Source organism: Protopterus annectens, chromosome 3.part1, assembly GCF_019279795.1.
Source record: "Protopterus annectens isolate FY-2018-M chromosome 3.part1, PAN1.0, whole genome shotgun sequence".
NCBI lineage: Eukaryota > Metazoa > Chordata > Ceratodontiformes > Protopteridae > Protopterus > Protopterus annectens.
Window position 1 is genome coordinate 234,158,850 of NC_056732.1, and position 18,149 is coordinate 234,176,998.

The following is an 18,149-nucleotide window of genomic DNA, read 5'->3' on the forward strand; positions in this document are numbered from 1 at the left end:
GTCATCTACAAACTGTGTCAAAGTTATAGCCATCTGCAAACTGTCAAGTTTACAGTCATCTGCAAACTATGTCAAGGTTATAGTCATCTGCAAACTGTCAAGTTTACACTCATCTACAAACTGTGTCAAGGTTATAGTCATCTGCAAACTATATCAAGGTTATAGTCATCTTCAGACTATGTCAAGGTTATAGTCATCTGCAAACTGTGTCAAGGTTATAGTCATCTGCAGACTATGTCAAGGTTATAGTCATCTGCAAACTGCCAAGTTTACAGTCATCTACAAACTGTGTCAAAGTTATAGTCATCTGCAAACTATGTCAAAGTTATAGTCATCTGCAAACTGTGTCAAGGTCATAGTCATCTGCAAACTGTCAAGTTTACAGTCATCTGCAAACTGTGTCAAGGTTATAGTCATCTGCAAACTATGTCCAGGTTATAGCCACCTGCAAACTTTGTCAAGGTTATAGCCACCTGCAAACTTTGTCAAGGTTATAGCCACCTGCAAACTTTGTCAAGGTTATAGCCACCTGCAAACTATGTCACGGTTATACTCATCTGCAAACTATGTCCAGGTTATAGACATCTGCAAACAATGTCAAGGTTATAGTCATCTGCAAATGATGTCAAGGTTATAGCCATCTGCAGACTGTGTCAAGGTTATAGCCACCTGCAAACTATGTCAAGGTTATAGCCACCTGCAAACTATGTCACGGTTATACTCATCTGCAAACTATGTCAAGGTTATAGCCACCTGCAAACTATGTCAAGGTTATAGCCACCTGCAAACTATGTCAAGGTTATAGCCACCTGCAAACTATGTCACGGTTATACTCATCTGCAAACTATGTCCAGGTTATAGCCACCTGCAAACTGTGTCAAGGTTATAGCCACCTGCAAACTATGTCACGGTTATACTCATCTGCAAACTATGTCCAGGTTATAGACATCTGCAAACAATGTCAAGGTTATAGCCATCTGCAAACTGTGTCAAGGTTATAGCCACCTGCAAACTATGTCAATTTTATAGTCATCTGCAAAATATGTCAGCTATAAACCATTAGCAGTACCTTTCAACTCTGAGAAGTAAACAGCAAAGAGGAGTGGCTTACGGACTGAACCTATTTAATATCTAACTATTATCAGTGTGACACATTATAATACTTCTCTTTCTTTTTAGAGCTGTCAGCAGGATGCAGAGTCCCCTGTTTTCTTGAACTATCCTTAAAATTACATCTCATCCTTTCTCCCATTTTTCTTTTTTTAACCATATTCTTCACGTGTGTGTGTGTGTGTGCGCGGGGGGGGGGGGTAAGGGGGTGGTGAATGAACACATCAAGACCTGCCTTGGATCAGACTTGGACAACCATAACGATGTCCTCACAGACATGTTGCACTATCCTGGATCCTTTATTCAAGGGGATGAGCCAGCCTCGTATCAGACTTGGACAGCCCTAAAGATGTCCTCAGAGACCTGCTGTGTTACTTCATATCCCTTATTCAAGGGAAGGTCAAATCAGAACATTTTCACTACTTTTTAATACTTATTAATGTTTAACTTTTCCATATTTTTTGCAGCATTTATGCAAACGTATCAGCTTTATTGCACGTGTTAATAATGTAAACTTCAGGGGTGCTGTCTGGTTAAGTAAATTGCTCAGTCATACAGCAGGCAAATAGACCACGGGGATGATTAAGTGAGTTGTCAGAGTTACACAGTTAGCTAACATTAGTTAACATATTTGATAACATTGTACAAGATCGTGGTCTAAGAATTTCCAGAGTTAATGCCAATAACAAGAATTTTGAAAAGGAGATAGTAGACTTAGAAGCAAAATTTATAGTGAGTGAATATAATAAGAAAAAAGTACATAGTATGTTAGAAGGAGTGGTTAGAAACAGGTCTGATAGGGGCAGGCCATATTTTTCATCACATCCCCCACCAATACGCCCTAAGGAATTTAGTAGCAATAAATGTAGAGTACCAGTTACGTATTCCAGCAATTCAAAATATGTTGTAGATGTTATCAAAAGATTTTGGCCCATTATGACAATGAACTTGGAACTCGAAGAGATAATAGGTGACCATCCTAGCTTCATTTATAAGAAAAGAAAAAAGATGTTTAAAACAAATGTTATGTTAATTAAGGACAAAGTTGCTGAAATGTATAATTCACACTCAGTGGACATAATGGATAAGTTTCTACAAACAGTGATGGATACTATGTTTTTATATGAACAAAAATTGTTACATGCTAAAGTTAAAAAACTAGTCAGAGATTGCAATAATTTTGAAAATGGCTGTGTTTTTACTTGGCAGAAAGACAACACCTTGTCCAATGAGAATGCATCAACTGAGACACCTTTTACCATCATCAAGGAACCAGAAATGATTGACTTATCCATAACCAATGAGACATCTCCAATGACAGACAGTGATGTCACACAAGTCCTGGATGCACATGTGATCAAAGAAAATGCTTATAGTTAAAGTGGATGTACATAAAGACGTTGAGAAGAGCATTCCAGTTTCATCTAATCAGCCAAAAGGTACACAACTGAATTTTCCTCTTCCCATCAAACAACAGAATATGGGGAGACGACCCAGATCCATGAGCAGAACATGGAACAAACACAAGTCTATACAGGATTCCCTAGATGCTCCAAGCATCAAAAGGTACTGGCAAATGACTTAGTTTGCAATTAATCAACTAAAATCTTGAGCAATGATGAACTTATGCTTTTACAGAAGGGTCTTTCATTTGTACCTTCACAAAAGGCTGATATAATGAAAGTAGTGTTTGATTTAAAATGTTTTACTAGAAATGTGATGCTTAAATATGCATTTAAAGACTGTGATAAAGTAGTTACTTGTAATAAGAGTAGTAATGCTTTTAACAGACCCGTGCAGTTATGCCATCTCTTCACCAATTAACAGAAGCTTTTGAAAAAATGTGTCTAGATGAACTTTACAGAAATTACTGCAGTAACGAGAATAGTAGCTGTTTCTTTAATTTAACTCTTAATGAATGAGCTGCGTTATATGATTTAATGTATGATGATACTATTGTCATATGACAGGCTGATAAGGGCGGTCCCATTGTTGCACTGGATCATGAATGGTATGTTATGAAAATGAATGAAATGTTAGCTATTGAATGTTTTTACAAGCAAATCGCATCCTTGGATGTGTGCGCTAAAATAACGAGGATAAAGAATAGCGTTGCACATATGCTATCAAGTAATTTAATAGATAAGAGCCTACATGATTATTTTTATATAGATAAACTGAATATTCCTTTTATCCAAGGACTGCCTAAACTATATAAAGATCCAACTAATTCACCATTATGTCCCATAGTTTCAGAGCAGCACTGGTCCACTCAGGCCATATCAGTGTATATTGAGAAAAGCTTGAGACCGATTATTGACTCTAAAGAACATATTTTACAAGATTCACAACAGTTTTTGATTGATTTATACAATTGTATACAAGCTGTATTTGATGTCAATGAATGTTTTTAGTTACATTAGACATTAATTCTTTATTCACAGTTATTCCCAACACCACTGGTGTAGAATGGATGATACAATTTTTGATAGAACAGGATAATCTAAGCATCAATAGGATTGAACTTTTGTATAATTTATTAGAAATGATACTTTATAATAATATTTTTGTTCAATGGTAAATATTTCATATAGAAGGATGGCGTAGCTATGGGCACATCTTGTGCCATAGTGACACCAACCTAGTTATGCTAATCTGGGAATTGAAACACATTTTGACTGGCCCTTTCAATACACAGTTTTTATTTTACAGAAGGTTTGTGGATGATTTGTTTTTGATTTGGAAGGGCACCAGTGATGAACTTTTAAACTTTTATAGTTACAGTAATAATACTACAACATTTCTTAAATTTGTTATTAATTTTTTGAAGGCAGAAATTAGCTTTTTGGATGTTCTGATATAGGTATCAGATGATGGCATAATGGATACCATGCTTTATAAAAAATCATGTTATGAAAATAATTTTTTGCATCACAGTAGCATGCATCCACGATACATATTTGATAACATTATACAAGGTCACGGTCTAGGAATTTCCAGAGTTAATGCCAATAACAAGAATTTTGAAAAGGAGGTAGAAAAGAAATTTGTAGTAAGGGGATATAATAAGAATAAAGTATATAGTATGTTGGAAGGAGTGGTTAGAAATAGGTCTGATAGGGGCAGGCCATATTTTTCATCACATCCCCCACCAATACGGCCTAAGCAAGTTAGTAGTAATAGATGTAGAGTACCAGTTACATATTCCAGCAATTCAAACTATGTTGTGGATGTTTTCAAAAGATTTTGGCCAATTATGGCAACGAACTTGGGACTGAAAGAGATAATAAGTGATCATCCTAGCTTCATTTCTAAGAAAAAAAGATGTTTAAAACAAATGTTATGTTACCCAAAAAAGCTTAGTGGCAGACCACGATATAGTAATAAAATGACTGATAACGCTGTGAAAAGACCATACCATTCTTGTAATTACTGCAATTTTTTAGATAGCTCAGGTGTGTTTTTCATCCAGATCAGAAGAGAAAGTATGTATTTAATGTGTCTGCTACTTGCAACACTGAACACATAGTGTATTTGGCTTGCTGAGTTGTATGCACTAATTTTATGTAGGTAAAACTGACAGGGTACTAAAAGATCGCATAAGAGAGCATTTGTATAACATTAAAAATGGCTCAGTGAATAATGCCCTATCCAAACATGTGAAAAAAAACTTCCACAGTACATGGCTTTAAATTTCAGGTTATAGGTAAAGTTGAGGTGAATCTACAAAAAGGTGACATAAGAAATCTAACTGAATGTTTGTAAAGTAAATGGATAGTTAGGTTAAGAGTTGATTATGGTTTAGGTTTAAATGAGAACGTACCCATTAAACCTATGTTGAAGGCACGTCCACTTTTTAGATAAAAGTTCTTTATATAATGTAGGCTATTGTATTGTGAATTGCATTTTGTATTCTGTTTGTTTTTATGTATTTTGTTAAGTCTTCTTTAAGTGTTAATTGACTTGTTAAATGTGATTAGATGTGTATATACGTTACTTTTGTAGTTTAGTTCTTTTAAATATCTGATGAAGCAGCATTTATAGCTGTGAAAGCACTCATTTAATTCTGGAATAAACTTTTATTATCTTATGAAAGCAGCCTGGTTTCATCTCTACACAATTTTCTGCTTTGGATTTTACTATTTGCTATGTTTCCTGGGATGTTTACTGAGCACTCACAGGTCTCTGAACTTTTTGAAATGAATATATTTTAATTTAACTTGTTTTTGCAAACATGAGGGTGTGAGATGCACTGTATTTGGGCTACAGCAGTTTTTCTGTCAGTGCACGAGTAAGGCTATGCTCTGTTAATGAGCTGCTTACTGTAGTACAATAGGACTCTGGCCAAGTCATTTTACTAATTAGAACTCCTGGATACTTATGGAAAGGGACACGTGTGGTCTGTCCCACACTGCTAGCAAATGGGTTGCACATTTTCTCTTTTGACTTCCTGTTCTTTTCACATAGTCAATAATCAGTATTTTACTATATGCTATGTAATTATGAATCTCACCAATTTTAATGGATTGCCATATATATTTGCAATGTATGGGTCTTTCAAATGAAAAGAAGATTACTCTTGTTCAAACTAAATCTGTTTTCAATGTGAAAATATGTTGTTATGTTTAGGAAATAGCTGCCATTGTTTTGCTGTAAAATTTGAAATGTGTTCTAAATTAAACCCAAATCTCTTTTCAGTGCAAAACAGGTACAATTTGCTGTTTTTGAACTTTTGTCAGGAGATTCTTTTTTTCTTCTTTTACTGAGTTATAAATGTCTTTGTCCCATTCTCTCATTGCTATTATAGTGTTAGCTATGGATTTGATTTGTTACACTGTAGGATACTATCATTTCCTTCAAACCATAATTCTTGAGCATGGCAAATTTAGTTATTCTCTGTGTTGTGTATATTGCCAGGATATGCAAAATATTCTTAGGCTGTGACATCTATTATTATTTTTTTTTCATCACAAGGAAATGTAGACTTCTGTTGTGGTATTTGTGACTAATACTGTGCTGTCTAGAGTGTATCACAACATAGGTAGGAGGTTCAATTCTCACTGTGGGAAATGTGTGCGTGTGTGTGCATGTGTGTGTGTGTGTGTGTGTGTGTGTGTGTGTGTGTGTGTGTGTGTGTGTGTGTGTGTGTGTGTGTGTGTGTGTGTATGGGGGGTATAGTGACAGGTAAGAAATGCTTTGATGCCAAATGTGCTGTCTTCAGTTCCACTGAGAAGAATACATTTAACTATACACACAGTATATTTTCAGTTTGGAATAATGGTTAAAGTCGTCATCTCATAAACAGAAGGCACAAGATTTGATTATGAACTCGGGATATTGGCTAGGCTTAAAGTGGCCCTTTAGGCCAGTTAGCCTAGTATTCACTATGACTCTATTTCTATGGAGTAGAAAATGTTTTTTCATGTTTAACAATGGATTGTGAGTGAATTGTTATTATGCATTTTATATTTCATTGTTTTATTTTTCTTTAGATGTTCTACATGCCCTTCCAGTTAGCTAATGTGCCCTTACTGTGTTCCAGCAAGAAAGGAAGCCTAGATCCACAACTAAGGATACATTATTCATTCTTTATCTGATCTAAACCAGCTAAAATCATGTATCATAGTCTATTTAACAATTTTAATAAGATACTCACTTTGAATATCATTAAAACTGTCCATAAAACAACAGCATGCTCATCTGTAATGCTATATGCTTCAACTGTATAACTTATATCTGTTTACTGAATTTATTTTAGATAGCTATTATCACTTCAGTTTCTTTCACAACAGTCAAATAAGATGGTATGTACCTTTTCTCCTTGATATCCTCTTATTCCCTGAAAAATAAAAAAATATTGTGTTAATTCAAACGAAAAAGTAAACATCTTTAACTGAGTAATACATTTTTCAAAGACCTACCTTCATGCCTTGTTTACCCAGGCAACCTTTAACTCCTTCTGGTCCATCTGGACCACTCTTGCCTCTATTGCCCTATCAAAAATATATTAAATTGCATATTATTTAATGTTATATATTTAAGACTTTCACTCAAGAATTAGAAACAAAGAACTCTGAAAATGAATGCAGTAATTTAATATTGTTAGTATAACAAGCACTTGTCTGTTCCACTGCGTTCTCTTTTCCTACATTTCTCAAGCACCATTCTTCAGCTTGGCCATTTTCCTCTGATACCTCAGACCCACTTGACAACATTCCTGTTATTTCTCCCTGCCAAGCTGTTGATATGCCTTGACCTCTTTCCCCCTCTTCTGATATTATATCTTCCTACCACTCTGCTGTTCCCTTTCCTTCCAATACCCTCTGGCTCTCTGGTATAGGCCATTTCCTTATTTGCATATTTTTTTTATTATTTTTGTTTTTCATTTTTATGTATTTTTTAACTGGGTGAGTGAACTGGTCCTTTCTGGTCCCTTTTTTGGCCACAAACTGGGCCTCAAAAGCAAGATTAAATACAACATATATGTGGACATTTACTGTAGCCGGTCAACCAGCTTATTTCTGGAATGTGGGAAGAAACTGAAGTACTTCGAGAAAACCCATGTGGAGAGGGAGAGAACATGTAAACTCCACACCGACAATGAATGGAGGGCAGGAATGAACCCAAGATGCTGGATCTGGGGTCTAGGAATCTTACCACTGTGCTATCATCCTGCTGGTATTTATCAGTCTCAACTGATAACGTTAAGTTCACTTCCCTTCTCCAAGGCAATGTTCCATTAAACCATTATGAAAACATACTACATATGACATCTTCTGGCATTGCATAACCCCACATTGCCATCTATGACCACTGTAGACACTGCTCCATTTCTATTAAAACACTCCTTGGATAGTCACTGTTGGCCAGTGCTTTGCTTCCATTCTCATCCAAAGTGTATTCTGCCACTACAAAAACCAATCAATGTACAAGAATTAGACAGCTAAATTACTAGTTGCCAGGTGTCACCATGGATTCATTCAAAGATTGAAACTGGGATAGGATGCCAGCCATAGCAGCTGAGCTGTGCAGTTGAAATGGTCACAAGTCACTTGCTGTTGTCATAACACCATAAATTCATTCAGGGATAGTGAATCAGAAATATGCAGGAATGGTCTCTGAACAGTGCAGAACTCATGTCTTTTACCAGTATTTTACAGCATATGATTTTCATTCATGTATGTTTGTATGTTTGTGTGCATGTGTGTGCGTGTGTGTGCGTGTGTGCATGTGTATGTGTGTGTGTGTGTGTGTGTGTGTGTGTGTGTGTGTGTGTGTGTGTGTGTGTGTGTGTGTGTGTGCACGTGTGTGCATCTGCATATGTTTGTGTATGTCTACATGGGATGGTAGTAGCACATCACATAACTCTGAATTCAAGGAGCATTAATATCAGAATGAGTGATGGATTATTGGACTGACAATTTGGAAAGTCTAGGTTATCTGTCATAAATCATCTCTAGTATGTGGTAAGTGAGTAGATCAATGGTTTCTAGGGATAACACCAAATCATATTAGGCAATGCCTCAAGGAGATGATATTTTCTGGGTGGCAGTGAGTCTGTCATATCATGTGCACTTTAAGGTAACACACAACAATATCATTCATGCCCATAATGACTTAATCAATTGACGAGTGATGCTTTTTGCTTTGTGAAAGCAGTTTTCTTCTTTCATGGAGTGAAGTTTATTTTGCTGGCATATTGAAAGCAAAGGGCTTCTGTTATATAAATACAATTGTGTTCATGACACTGGGAAAAAAAAGCATCCAAAGTCATATAATACCATTTCTTAAAGCACAGTTCGATTCACATCTATAAAAAATCAAGCTGGTCTCAGTTTTTTGCAGGATTAATATTTCTTGTAATCTTGATTATATCAGGTAATGACACTTTGGAAACAGTCATGGAATCAGGGATCAGAAGTTCTAAGAATTATCTGAAGAGTTTGCTGGGCATGTAAGGCTTGAAGTGCAGTTCAGACTTCCTGTAATGATGTAGTGGACACATTAATTTATGAAAGTATATATGTTTGTAAGCATGCATACATGCTGAATTGTTTTTATTGAATTTTCATTATCAGTGCAACACAACACACCAAAGCAAACATTACTTTATATATAATACTTTCACAGTGTAATATGTTAAGAAAAATGCCAAGTTCTAGGATGCATGGTGTTGGCATAATGTTAAAAGTAAAATGAGAAGCATATTCCGGAAACTTACAGGAGGTCCTTCTTCACCTGGATGGCCATGGCTTCCAATATCACCTTTAATTCCCTAAAGAAAGAAAAATAAAAGCAGCGTTGTATTATTACAGTTGTATTTCTATACAAAAAGAGCAGAATTTTTTTTAAGGTTTATACTTCCAAATAATCAAATATAAACTGAGAAAATCAGTGCTTGGATTACTTATTAGAACACCAGAAGCAGTATATTATAAAAATTGTGAAGAAACACTTTGGAGTAGCCTACCAGGGTCTATATTAAATCATTGAATGCTTAGAAAAAGCGAACGATGATTTATTGACCCCATGTAAGTTAAAGCTTATAAACTCGGACGCTTACAACAGCGATTTTTTTTCCAAGGGAAAAAAATCGCTGTTCCAAAAAAAAAATACACTTAAAACATAACATAAAGTTGGGGGCTTCACCCCCACACACCCCGACATGGGGGGCTGTGCTCCCCCCACATCCCCCCTACTTAAATATACCAACTCAGAGTTTGCACTACAGTGATGAAGACGGCAAAGTAACGGACGTGGCCAAGCGATTTCTTTCCCAGGGAAATAATTCACTTAAATGCCGCTTCATTTTGCCTTTTCATCTTTCCAAGTTCGACCAAGATGCATTTGAAAGAATGTATCTTCGGTCATCTAATAGGAACCCGCCTACCAGTATACTAAACAAGAGTGGAATTGTTCCAAGAGATGGTTTATACTCTAAAATAAAGAATTGACTCTTAAATGAGAAATTAGTGTCTTTGGGAATAGATGGAACATCAGCCTGTTGTGGTACTAAAAAACATTCTGAAATTCTGGAAGATTTGTTGACATTTCATCTGCTCAAACATTCATTTTACATCTTTGCATAGGCAGTGCAAATTAAATCAGCATAATACTGGACCGAAGTAGTTCATATGTTATCATTTTATAATCCTATATACAAATATTTAATTTTTGGGTAAGGTAAAATTCATGGTGCTGGTAAAACCATTGACAGTGGAAAAGATAAACTTATGAAAACAGCCAGAGTTTCACTTCATATAAATATTAATTTCTGGTAAATTACTGATGTTTCCCAAGAGAAATACATCAGGTTCTGAAAAAATTGCAGTTCTTCACGATGAGATGCCGAACACTGCTTCACAAGCAAGAAATAACTTTAATGCATCTCTCTGTCCTACATTTCCTATCTTCTTGCTGTCTTCATATCATTCGACCTTAATTTCCATCTACTTTGCCTAAGAGTACAGCAAGCTGCAATCTTTCAAAATATTTTCTTTGCAATCCACTCACTTTTCTTTCACCATTTTAGTTTAAGTAGTTCTTTCATAGTCACTTGGTGCAATTCCCACTGTTTAACAGAAATTTATTTCCCTCAGATCAGGAATTTTTGTTATGCTTCTCCACTACAAGATTACTGCTGGGTCATTTCCACACGATTTTGTGCTCATGTGACAGACCACACTTCTTGTTTATATAGCACCCTACAAATTATGTCTCCCTTTTAGTGTCTGACCCAGTTTTACTAGGAATGTTGACAAATTTTGTTAATTGTTTATTGTAACTAGCACCGTCCAAACTATGTAAAGTCAAATCTATGTAAAGTCAAATCATTACACCTACTTTCTGCCTTATCCCTCATCTTTTCTTAAATACTTTAACCAGTTCTTTGCTATTTAAGTATTTAATGCAAATTGTTCCGTAAACCACTTTAAAGATTCTATATTTCTGCATACTAAAGGCTCCCTGTAATCATAGAGCATTGAAGACATCTGAAATTCTTAACGTCTTTAATGAGATTTTCTGTTCAGTACTCAGTATTGCATCTTACCTTTGCAGTACATAAAAGTAAGGCATGATCCTACCCCACTAATTTTGGGTTCTAAACTCATCATATCTCTGCCATGCCTGTACCATCCAGATGCCTTCTGCAACCGACACGCACATGTAGCATTAATGTCACCTTTCCTGAATTAAGTTTTCTTTCATTGTTCTCCCCTAAAGGACAGAAGGATACCACAAGTTCTTTAATGTCTACTTGTTTAGGGCAAGATAGCAAATAATTATTTTTTATTCTCTTCTCTGACTGCAAATAATTTAAGCCTAGATGATCTGTGGCATAAGCCAAGAAGTAACATTTATTATTTAAGGTAAACACAACAGGAAAAGATTTTAATTTTTTCAAAATGCCCTTAATCTGTGACTGCTGTTGTGAAACCAAGTCTTCAACCCACCCAATCTTGAGTGGTCCTCTTCTTTTGTATGTTTGACATTGGAAGCACCTACCAATCTCATCTTGTCTGCTCATACTAATGGGCATTAGAAGTTCAAACTAGGAAGGCCTAAGCCTTAGAGTGTTAAAACATTGGTGCCCCTCTCTTTCTTATCTTCCCATTGTTTACTGCACACTGCAGTACCTGGAGTATAGTTCATTATCTCCCATCCTATTTAGTAAAATTCACAAACATCTGGGCAAGACTACAAATCACTGACAGGCAACAGACCACTTCTCTGCACTTAGCTTGGGATCAGTCCTTCTCTTGTCTCCTGCTGAGAGAAGGAGCACAGCTGCATGATTTTATAGTCTTCCTAGAGACTACCAGTCTCTGTAAAACATGAAAACTGCTTTTTAGTTCCCAGCTTTGGGTTTTTACTAATGTTTTGCCCCTGCTGACAGGAGTATAGTAAAACATTTATTTTGACTGTCTTTGAATTGGCAGTGTGTATGGGACTTCCCTGACTGGTCTGGTTTTGAACCATAGCATAGCTTAGCTGACTTGCTCTATGTGCTATCCAAGCCATCTACCAGGAGAAGGCTACAACAAGCCTACAGATCCATACAACATTTTCATCAAAACTGCTGATCACTAAAGAGCAAGTCACATGTTTCCCAGGAAGCAGCTTTGCTTCTGGTGAGAGAAGGGACAATGGGATATTTGAGTGTAGCTAGGATGAGCCCAGCACTAGTAGCAAGGTAGTAGGCAAAAGGCAAACCACCACTGTTAACATCCCTCCAAATCTAATCTGTCTTTTCACTAAGTATTGTTAGCTTAGCCATAATCTAATCTAACTTCAGAGTAACGTGCTAAATATTTCACCCATAAATCTTCAAGGACTTCTATAGTAATATCCCTCCAACTCCTGAGTAACATGACCAGCCATAGTCATCCACTCTCTGGCAACATGGCTAAACAATCTGTTCTCACATCATCTGTGGCCAGTCTCACTGCATTAAGTGTTCTATGGCAGTGTGGCAATTGCCTTATGGTTACTGACTCTCCACTGCTTCTATCAATTGATATTACAACCTGTGAGAGATGTAAATATTTAAGAAACATGGAGGCAAACCTCCTGTATCAGCCCACTATCAGTAAGCATCATACATAAACAACACCATACCAGTTACGGTATACCACTAAGCCTACAACTTATGTTGAGGCTATAAAGTAAAATTTGCCAAAGCCTCCTGGAACACACTCTAAAAAGATCTGTCTTTAGCACACCAGATACCACCTACGCCTTCTCCACATAATGTAACTCCACACATATCACCTAAGAGTCACCAGTAAAGCAGGTCGAAGCCTACAGGACCCACTAATTCTGCTGCCACCCTGGGAAATGTCTTAGTCACAGCTAACTCTGTACTTATGTATACAGATTCCCCACTCATTAGACTGTAATCTGCTTGTCTGTGGTCAGGATTTGTGATGTCACAGAGGCCCATAAGGTTCCTTAACCTAGACAAGTATGGCTACAGCTTGTGGCCCATTTGAAAGTGAATGACCTGGGTTGCTCCACAGAGAGAGAGAGCGAGAGGCATGGTGGTACTTACTCTGCATATGTTAGAGGTAGGAAAGACACTGGTCTACAGTAGTATCTTGCCTTCTCCAAGAATGATGCCTAGGTACCAAGACAATATAATTGGCTTTAACAACTGGTTTAGTGGTTGGTGTATTTTACAGGGATCCAGTATGTACAGGCCTGGGATGAGATGGTGGATAAAACTTCCTGTTTCACCAGGGATGGTTTACACCTCTCATACCAGGGGTTTGACTTACTGGCTAAAGTCTTTGCTGCCTCATAGCACCTTTTTAGGCAGACTCTCCATCTTGGACATTCACACATATCAAACTCAACCCTAAATTTGGACAACATCATTGTTGCACTATTAAATGCAAGGCATTAGCATTGTTAAGTCCTTTAACAATGCTAATTACTTTACATGATGTAAATGGGTAATATGTATATAAATAATTTGAACCTTTTGCTCATACTATAGTCAAGCTTGTTACTCTGTAATACCTGTTATGGTATGTATTCGGTGCCGGTGCTAGGTTATTTTGCACCCTAGGCAAAACTTATTAGTGCACCCCTTGTTTTTCCAATAAGTTACTTTTTTAATTGAAATTATAGAAAAAGCAAACAATGATTTAAATTGACATTTATTGACATATTTATCACACAAAAAAATTACACATGGATTACTTAATCATAATTTAAATTTTCTTGTTTTCTGCTTCACCACATTTTTCACTAAATCCTTCAAATCCAGTGTGGAAGCAAGGTCATATTCAATTGAAATTGTCGCCAAGTCTACAAGTCTGTTTTGCAGCATTGTTGAGTGCAAGTAAGTTTTGATACGTTTCAGCTTTGAGAAACTACGTTCTCCACTTGTCACTGAAACTGAAAGTGTTAGCAGTGTTCTTGGGGCAATGAAAACATTAGGTACACAGTCGACCAATTTTTGTTGTACTATGAAGAAAAGTACTTCTTGTGGTGGCATAGACTTTGGAAGTCTTCGAGCTACTGCTTGAAGTTCACAGGAGAGATCTGTAGCATCAATATCTTTGTTAGAATTATGCGTCAAAGCCTTTTCGAAATTTTTGCAGTCAGTTAGTATATCTGCAGGTGCCTTTTTGTTGATATTGTATATATCGTACAGGAAGCCAAATAGAATATTATGCTGTTCTAATTGTTGGTATCTCTCTTCAATAGATTGGATAGCCATGTCTAAGACAGAATAGTAAAAGCCTCCTTTAAATTGTGCTAGGATCTTGCGGTGTCTCATCTTGAGCTTCATATTCAAACTTTTTGTCTCCTTCTAACTTGTTCTGTATCAAAGTTTGGTTGTGTTTCTAGTTCTTTGGCAATCTCAGCAGCATTAACCAAAACCTGTTTGAAACCCTTATCACTTCTGCAAGTTAAAAGATACTTCTTGGTTATTTGAAGTTGCTGAATTTAAATCATCTTCCTTCCTTTGCAATGCTTTGCTAATAATATTTACTTCACAAAGAATGTTATACCATGGAACAAGAGATACCATGAACCGGAACTTGCAAATTGCATCAGCAAGGGCTTTTGCTTCAATGCAGGAATTATTTCCAGCCGGTGAACCTTTTAGTCTTGGGTCAGCAAAGATTTGCATTAATGCATCACATATACTACCAAGATGATACCTTAGTGGCTTCAAAGCATTGATCTGACTCTCCCATCTTATTACGCTTAATGGTTCAATGGTTATGTCCAACACATGGCTACATAAAACTTGCCAATGATGAGTTGATGCAGAGAAATAGTTATAAATCTGTTGGACTAAAGTGAAGAAACTAGATGCATCTAGGCAACGCTTTGATGCATTATTGACCACTAAGTTTAGAGTGTGCATTGCAAGGCACAAAAAAGTCTTGTGGATTTATGTCTAGAATTCTGTTTTGCACAACATTTTCTTTGCCTTTCATATTACTTCTATCATATCCTTGACCATGAAGAGTCTCAATTGGTAATTCCATTTGTTCAAGCTGTTCAGTCAAAGTTTCTGTCATGAAGGAACCTGTAGTTTCCTTTAGTGGAACAAATCCTAAGAAATGTTCCCTTATTATTGCTTCAGGCTCGAACATCTCACTATCTGATGGTTAGATAACATCAACAAAATGTACAATAATTGTCATCTATTCAGTATGGCTAACGTCTGGTGTGCAATCCAGATAATTGAGTAGTATTTTGCTGATTTCACGAGTGACAAGATCTTCTTTTTTATAGCGCCTGCTAGGATATTTATAAGTTCATTTTGAATATCCTTTCCAAAGTAATGGACCATTATTTCTTGATTTTTGACTGTGGGTAAATGTTCGTTCCTTACAGGGTCAAAAAGGGCTAGATATTCAACAAACTTCAAGAAATTACCATTACTGGCATTGTGCAACTTTTCATTAGTACCCCAAAACGCCAGGTTTTGAGTGCCAAGTACTCTGACCCAAGCAATGAAACATGCCGATATTTTTGCCAGTATTCTTCTTCTTCTTTGATTTTTTGCTGGTTAACACTATCGACTGTTTTTTCTTTTGATAAACACAAATCAAGTTCTTTCCAGGTCTGATAGTTATCTAAATGAAAAGTATTCCTCTCATGTAAAGATAGAATTGCTCCAATGTTTTTCCAATCTTTTGAACCCGATTCTTATAGGGCCAACATATCTTTTGTGTTGAAAAACTTGCAGCAAAAACTAAAACTAGATCTTTTGAAATCAAATATATTAACCACTGACAGTGTACTTTGTCACCACTAGGCAGTAAACTTTGCTAGTATGTTGGAGAAAATCTTCTTTTTAGTGTGCCTTTGGAAAAAGTCATACGTAATGATCTGCTGCACTAAAATCTGTCGAAAATTATCATTGCAATGAGAAGGCCAGTTTGCTGGATCACTATAATCTAGATTAGGTGCAGTAGCATCTTCTTTTTCACTTTTTCTGATGTTTTCTTTTTCTCTAATTTGAGAAACATCTGTTTTTGGATCAACATCATTCGTAACAGAAGTAAAACATTCAGCATTTGATGTTTCACTGAGAGAGTGGTCGCATTCTTGTTCTTCAGTTATTTTTCATGTGCAAATATATTTCAAGAAAGAACCCTCTTGCTTTGCTAATTCCTTGGCTTTCTCTGCTTTTCTTTCTTGGTTCTGAGCTCCAGATGGTAATTTTGTATTGACCATAGCTAACTAAGCTAGAAAAGAAATAATTATCTAAATAAGGTGGCAAAATGTAATGTTTATTATGTTACCTTTAAAGCTATGTAAACTCTAATTATATATACTAACTTTAAGACCAGTCAACTCATTTAATTCACAAACACCCCCCCATTACCTAAGTAAAGTAGTTGTTTTTTACCTGTCAGGATTAAGGTACAAATAATAGTAACAATTGCATTGCATACTTGCATTGCTTTCATTTTCCTGACAGAAACATTAGTCACAGCTTTTGTGTGCCAGCCAAGTGTACATTTCATTTATTTTAATTTTGTTTACTCGGGTTTCTGCAAACAGCTTTAGTTAAAAAAAAAAAAAAAATTCAACATGTGTGAGTAGAGAAAAGCATTTTTAAACATTCGGTATATACATGAACAGATATGAAATAACACATTAAGAATTACTCGTAAACTTGCTAATTATTTGACATTTATTGTAAAGTACAGACAGAAAAGTCTTGTAATTCTAGCTTTGGAGAACTGTAACAGTAAGCAACTGGGTCATTTGTTCCATTCACACAGCCACAATCTCCACTCACAACTTCAACCACAGTATATGACTTGATCTTACGAGGTTAAAAACGAAAACAAAAACAGCAACATGAAAGCGACGCTGTCATTAAGTATACTTTTTTCACACAAACAATACTTAAGAGTTTAGAGCTTGTGGCCGATCTTACTTCACTATCTTGTATTACTGCAGTCTTTCTGTTTGCACATAGGCATTGCCCCCATTCCAACTGCCTACCCGGAGAATATGCTTTGAGCCTGCAGTGTTTCAAATAATGAACATAAAAGGCCACAGTTACATTATTGTAGTTCTTTCATATCACATAGCCAAGAACTTACATGTGATCTTACTTCGGTTCACCAAAACACACTGTACCTATACAAGAGTACAGTTTGTTTCAACAACAAAACATTGACAAACAGTCCTATTTATCTTGACTACCCCTACAAAATGACATTAGGATAGAAAAATACGTAATCCTTAAATGGCTCCCTAGAACACACTGCAGACCTAGTATCTCTTTGACTCCTGCCAGGATATTAAATAAAATTAAAAAAAAAAAAATATATATATATATATATATATATATATATATATATATATATATATATATAAAATAATAGTAAAAAAAAGTCATCAACAACTCACAAAACACACAGACCATTACATAGAAAAAAAAATCAGCAGTCCCCAAAACAAATTGTATCCTTAGTATCTGGTCAACCCTGCCAGGATAGTTTATTAAAAAAAAGAAAGTCATTTTTGTAAATCATTACCTAGGATTAGAAATGTTATGACTTTTTTTAACAAATTGTATATTATCTCTGTATTTGTCGCTGTTCTACTACTTTATTTACTTTTGTATAACTATTGTAAAATTGTTTATATCCTGTGGAGCTTTTCTCCCTGGGCCTCCACTGAAAACGGGCTCTTTCAGGCCCAGTGGACTATCCCAGTTATCAAACTGTAATAAATAAAATAAATAAATTAGTCATCAACAGCCCCCAAAACACACACACTACCTAACCTTATCTACTACTAGTATCTGGTTGACCATGCCAGGAGTGTTAGAGAATCACAAACTGCCCCCAAAACAGCCAGCCCACTGCAGATTTCATCTTCTACTATGATCTGTTTGACCCTGCCAAACTCCAGGCCTAGGATGTTAGAAACAAAGGGCAAATATATAACCACTCCACCTTTTCATTTTAAACAGTATCTGGTCGATCCTGCCAAAATTACAGAAAATATCTGGTTGACCCTGCCAGGAAAAAAAATGCAATATGTAG

General features: G+C 36.0%; 1 protein-coding gene across 1 annotated transcript in view; it reads right to left on the minus strand.

The window, feature by feature from the left end:
• Window positions 1-18,149, minus strand: part of LOC122798074 (collagen alpha-6(VI) chain-like) — a 1,097,601-nt gene that overhangs the window by 537,401 nt on the left and 542,051 nt on the right. The window contains exons 16-18 of the mRNA XM_044066731.1: window positions 9,332-9,385; window positions 7,032-7,103; window positions 6,923-6,949 (exon numbers count right to left, since the gene is read on the minus strand). Coding sequence (XP_043922666.1) covers window positions 6,923-6,949; window positions 7,032-7,103; window positions 9,332-9,385 — 153 coding nt within the window. The remainder of the gene's footprint in view (window positions 1-6,922; window positions 6,950-7,031; window positions 7,104-9,331; window positions 9,386-18,149) is intronic.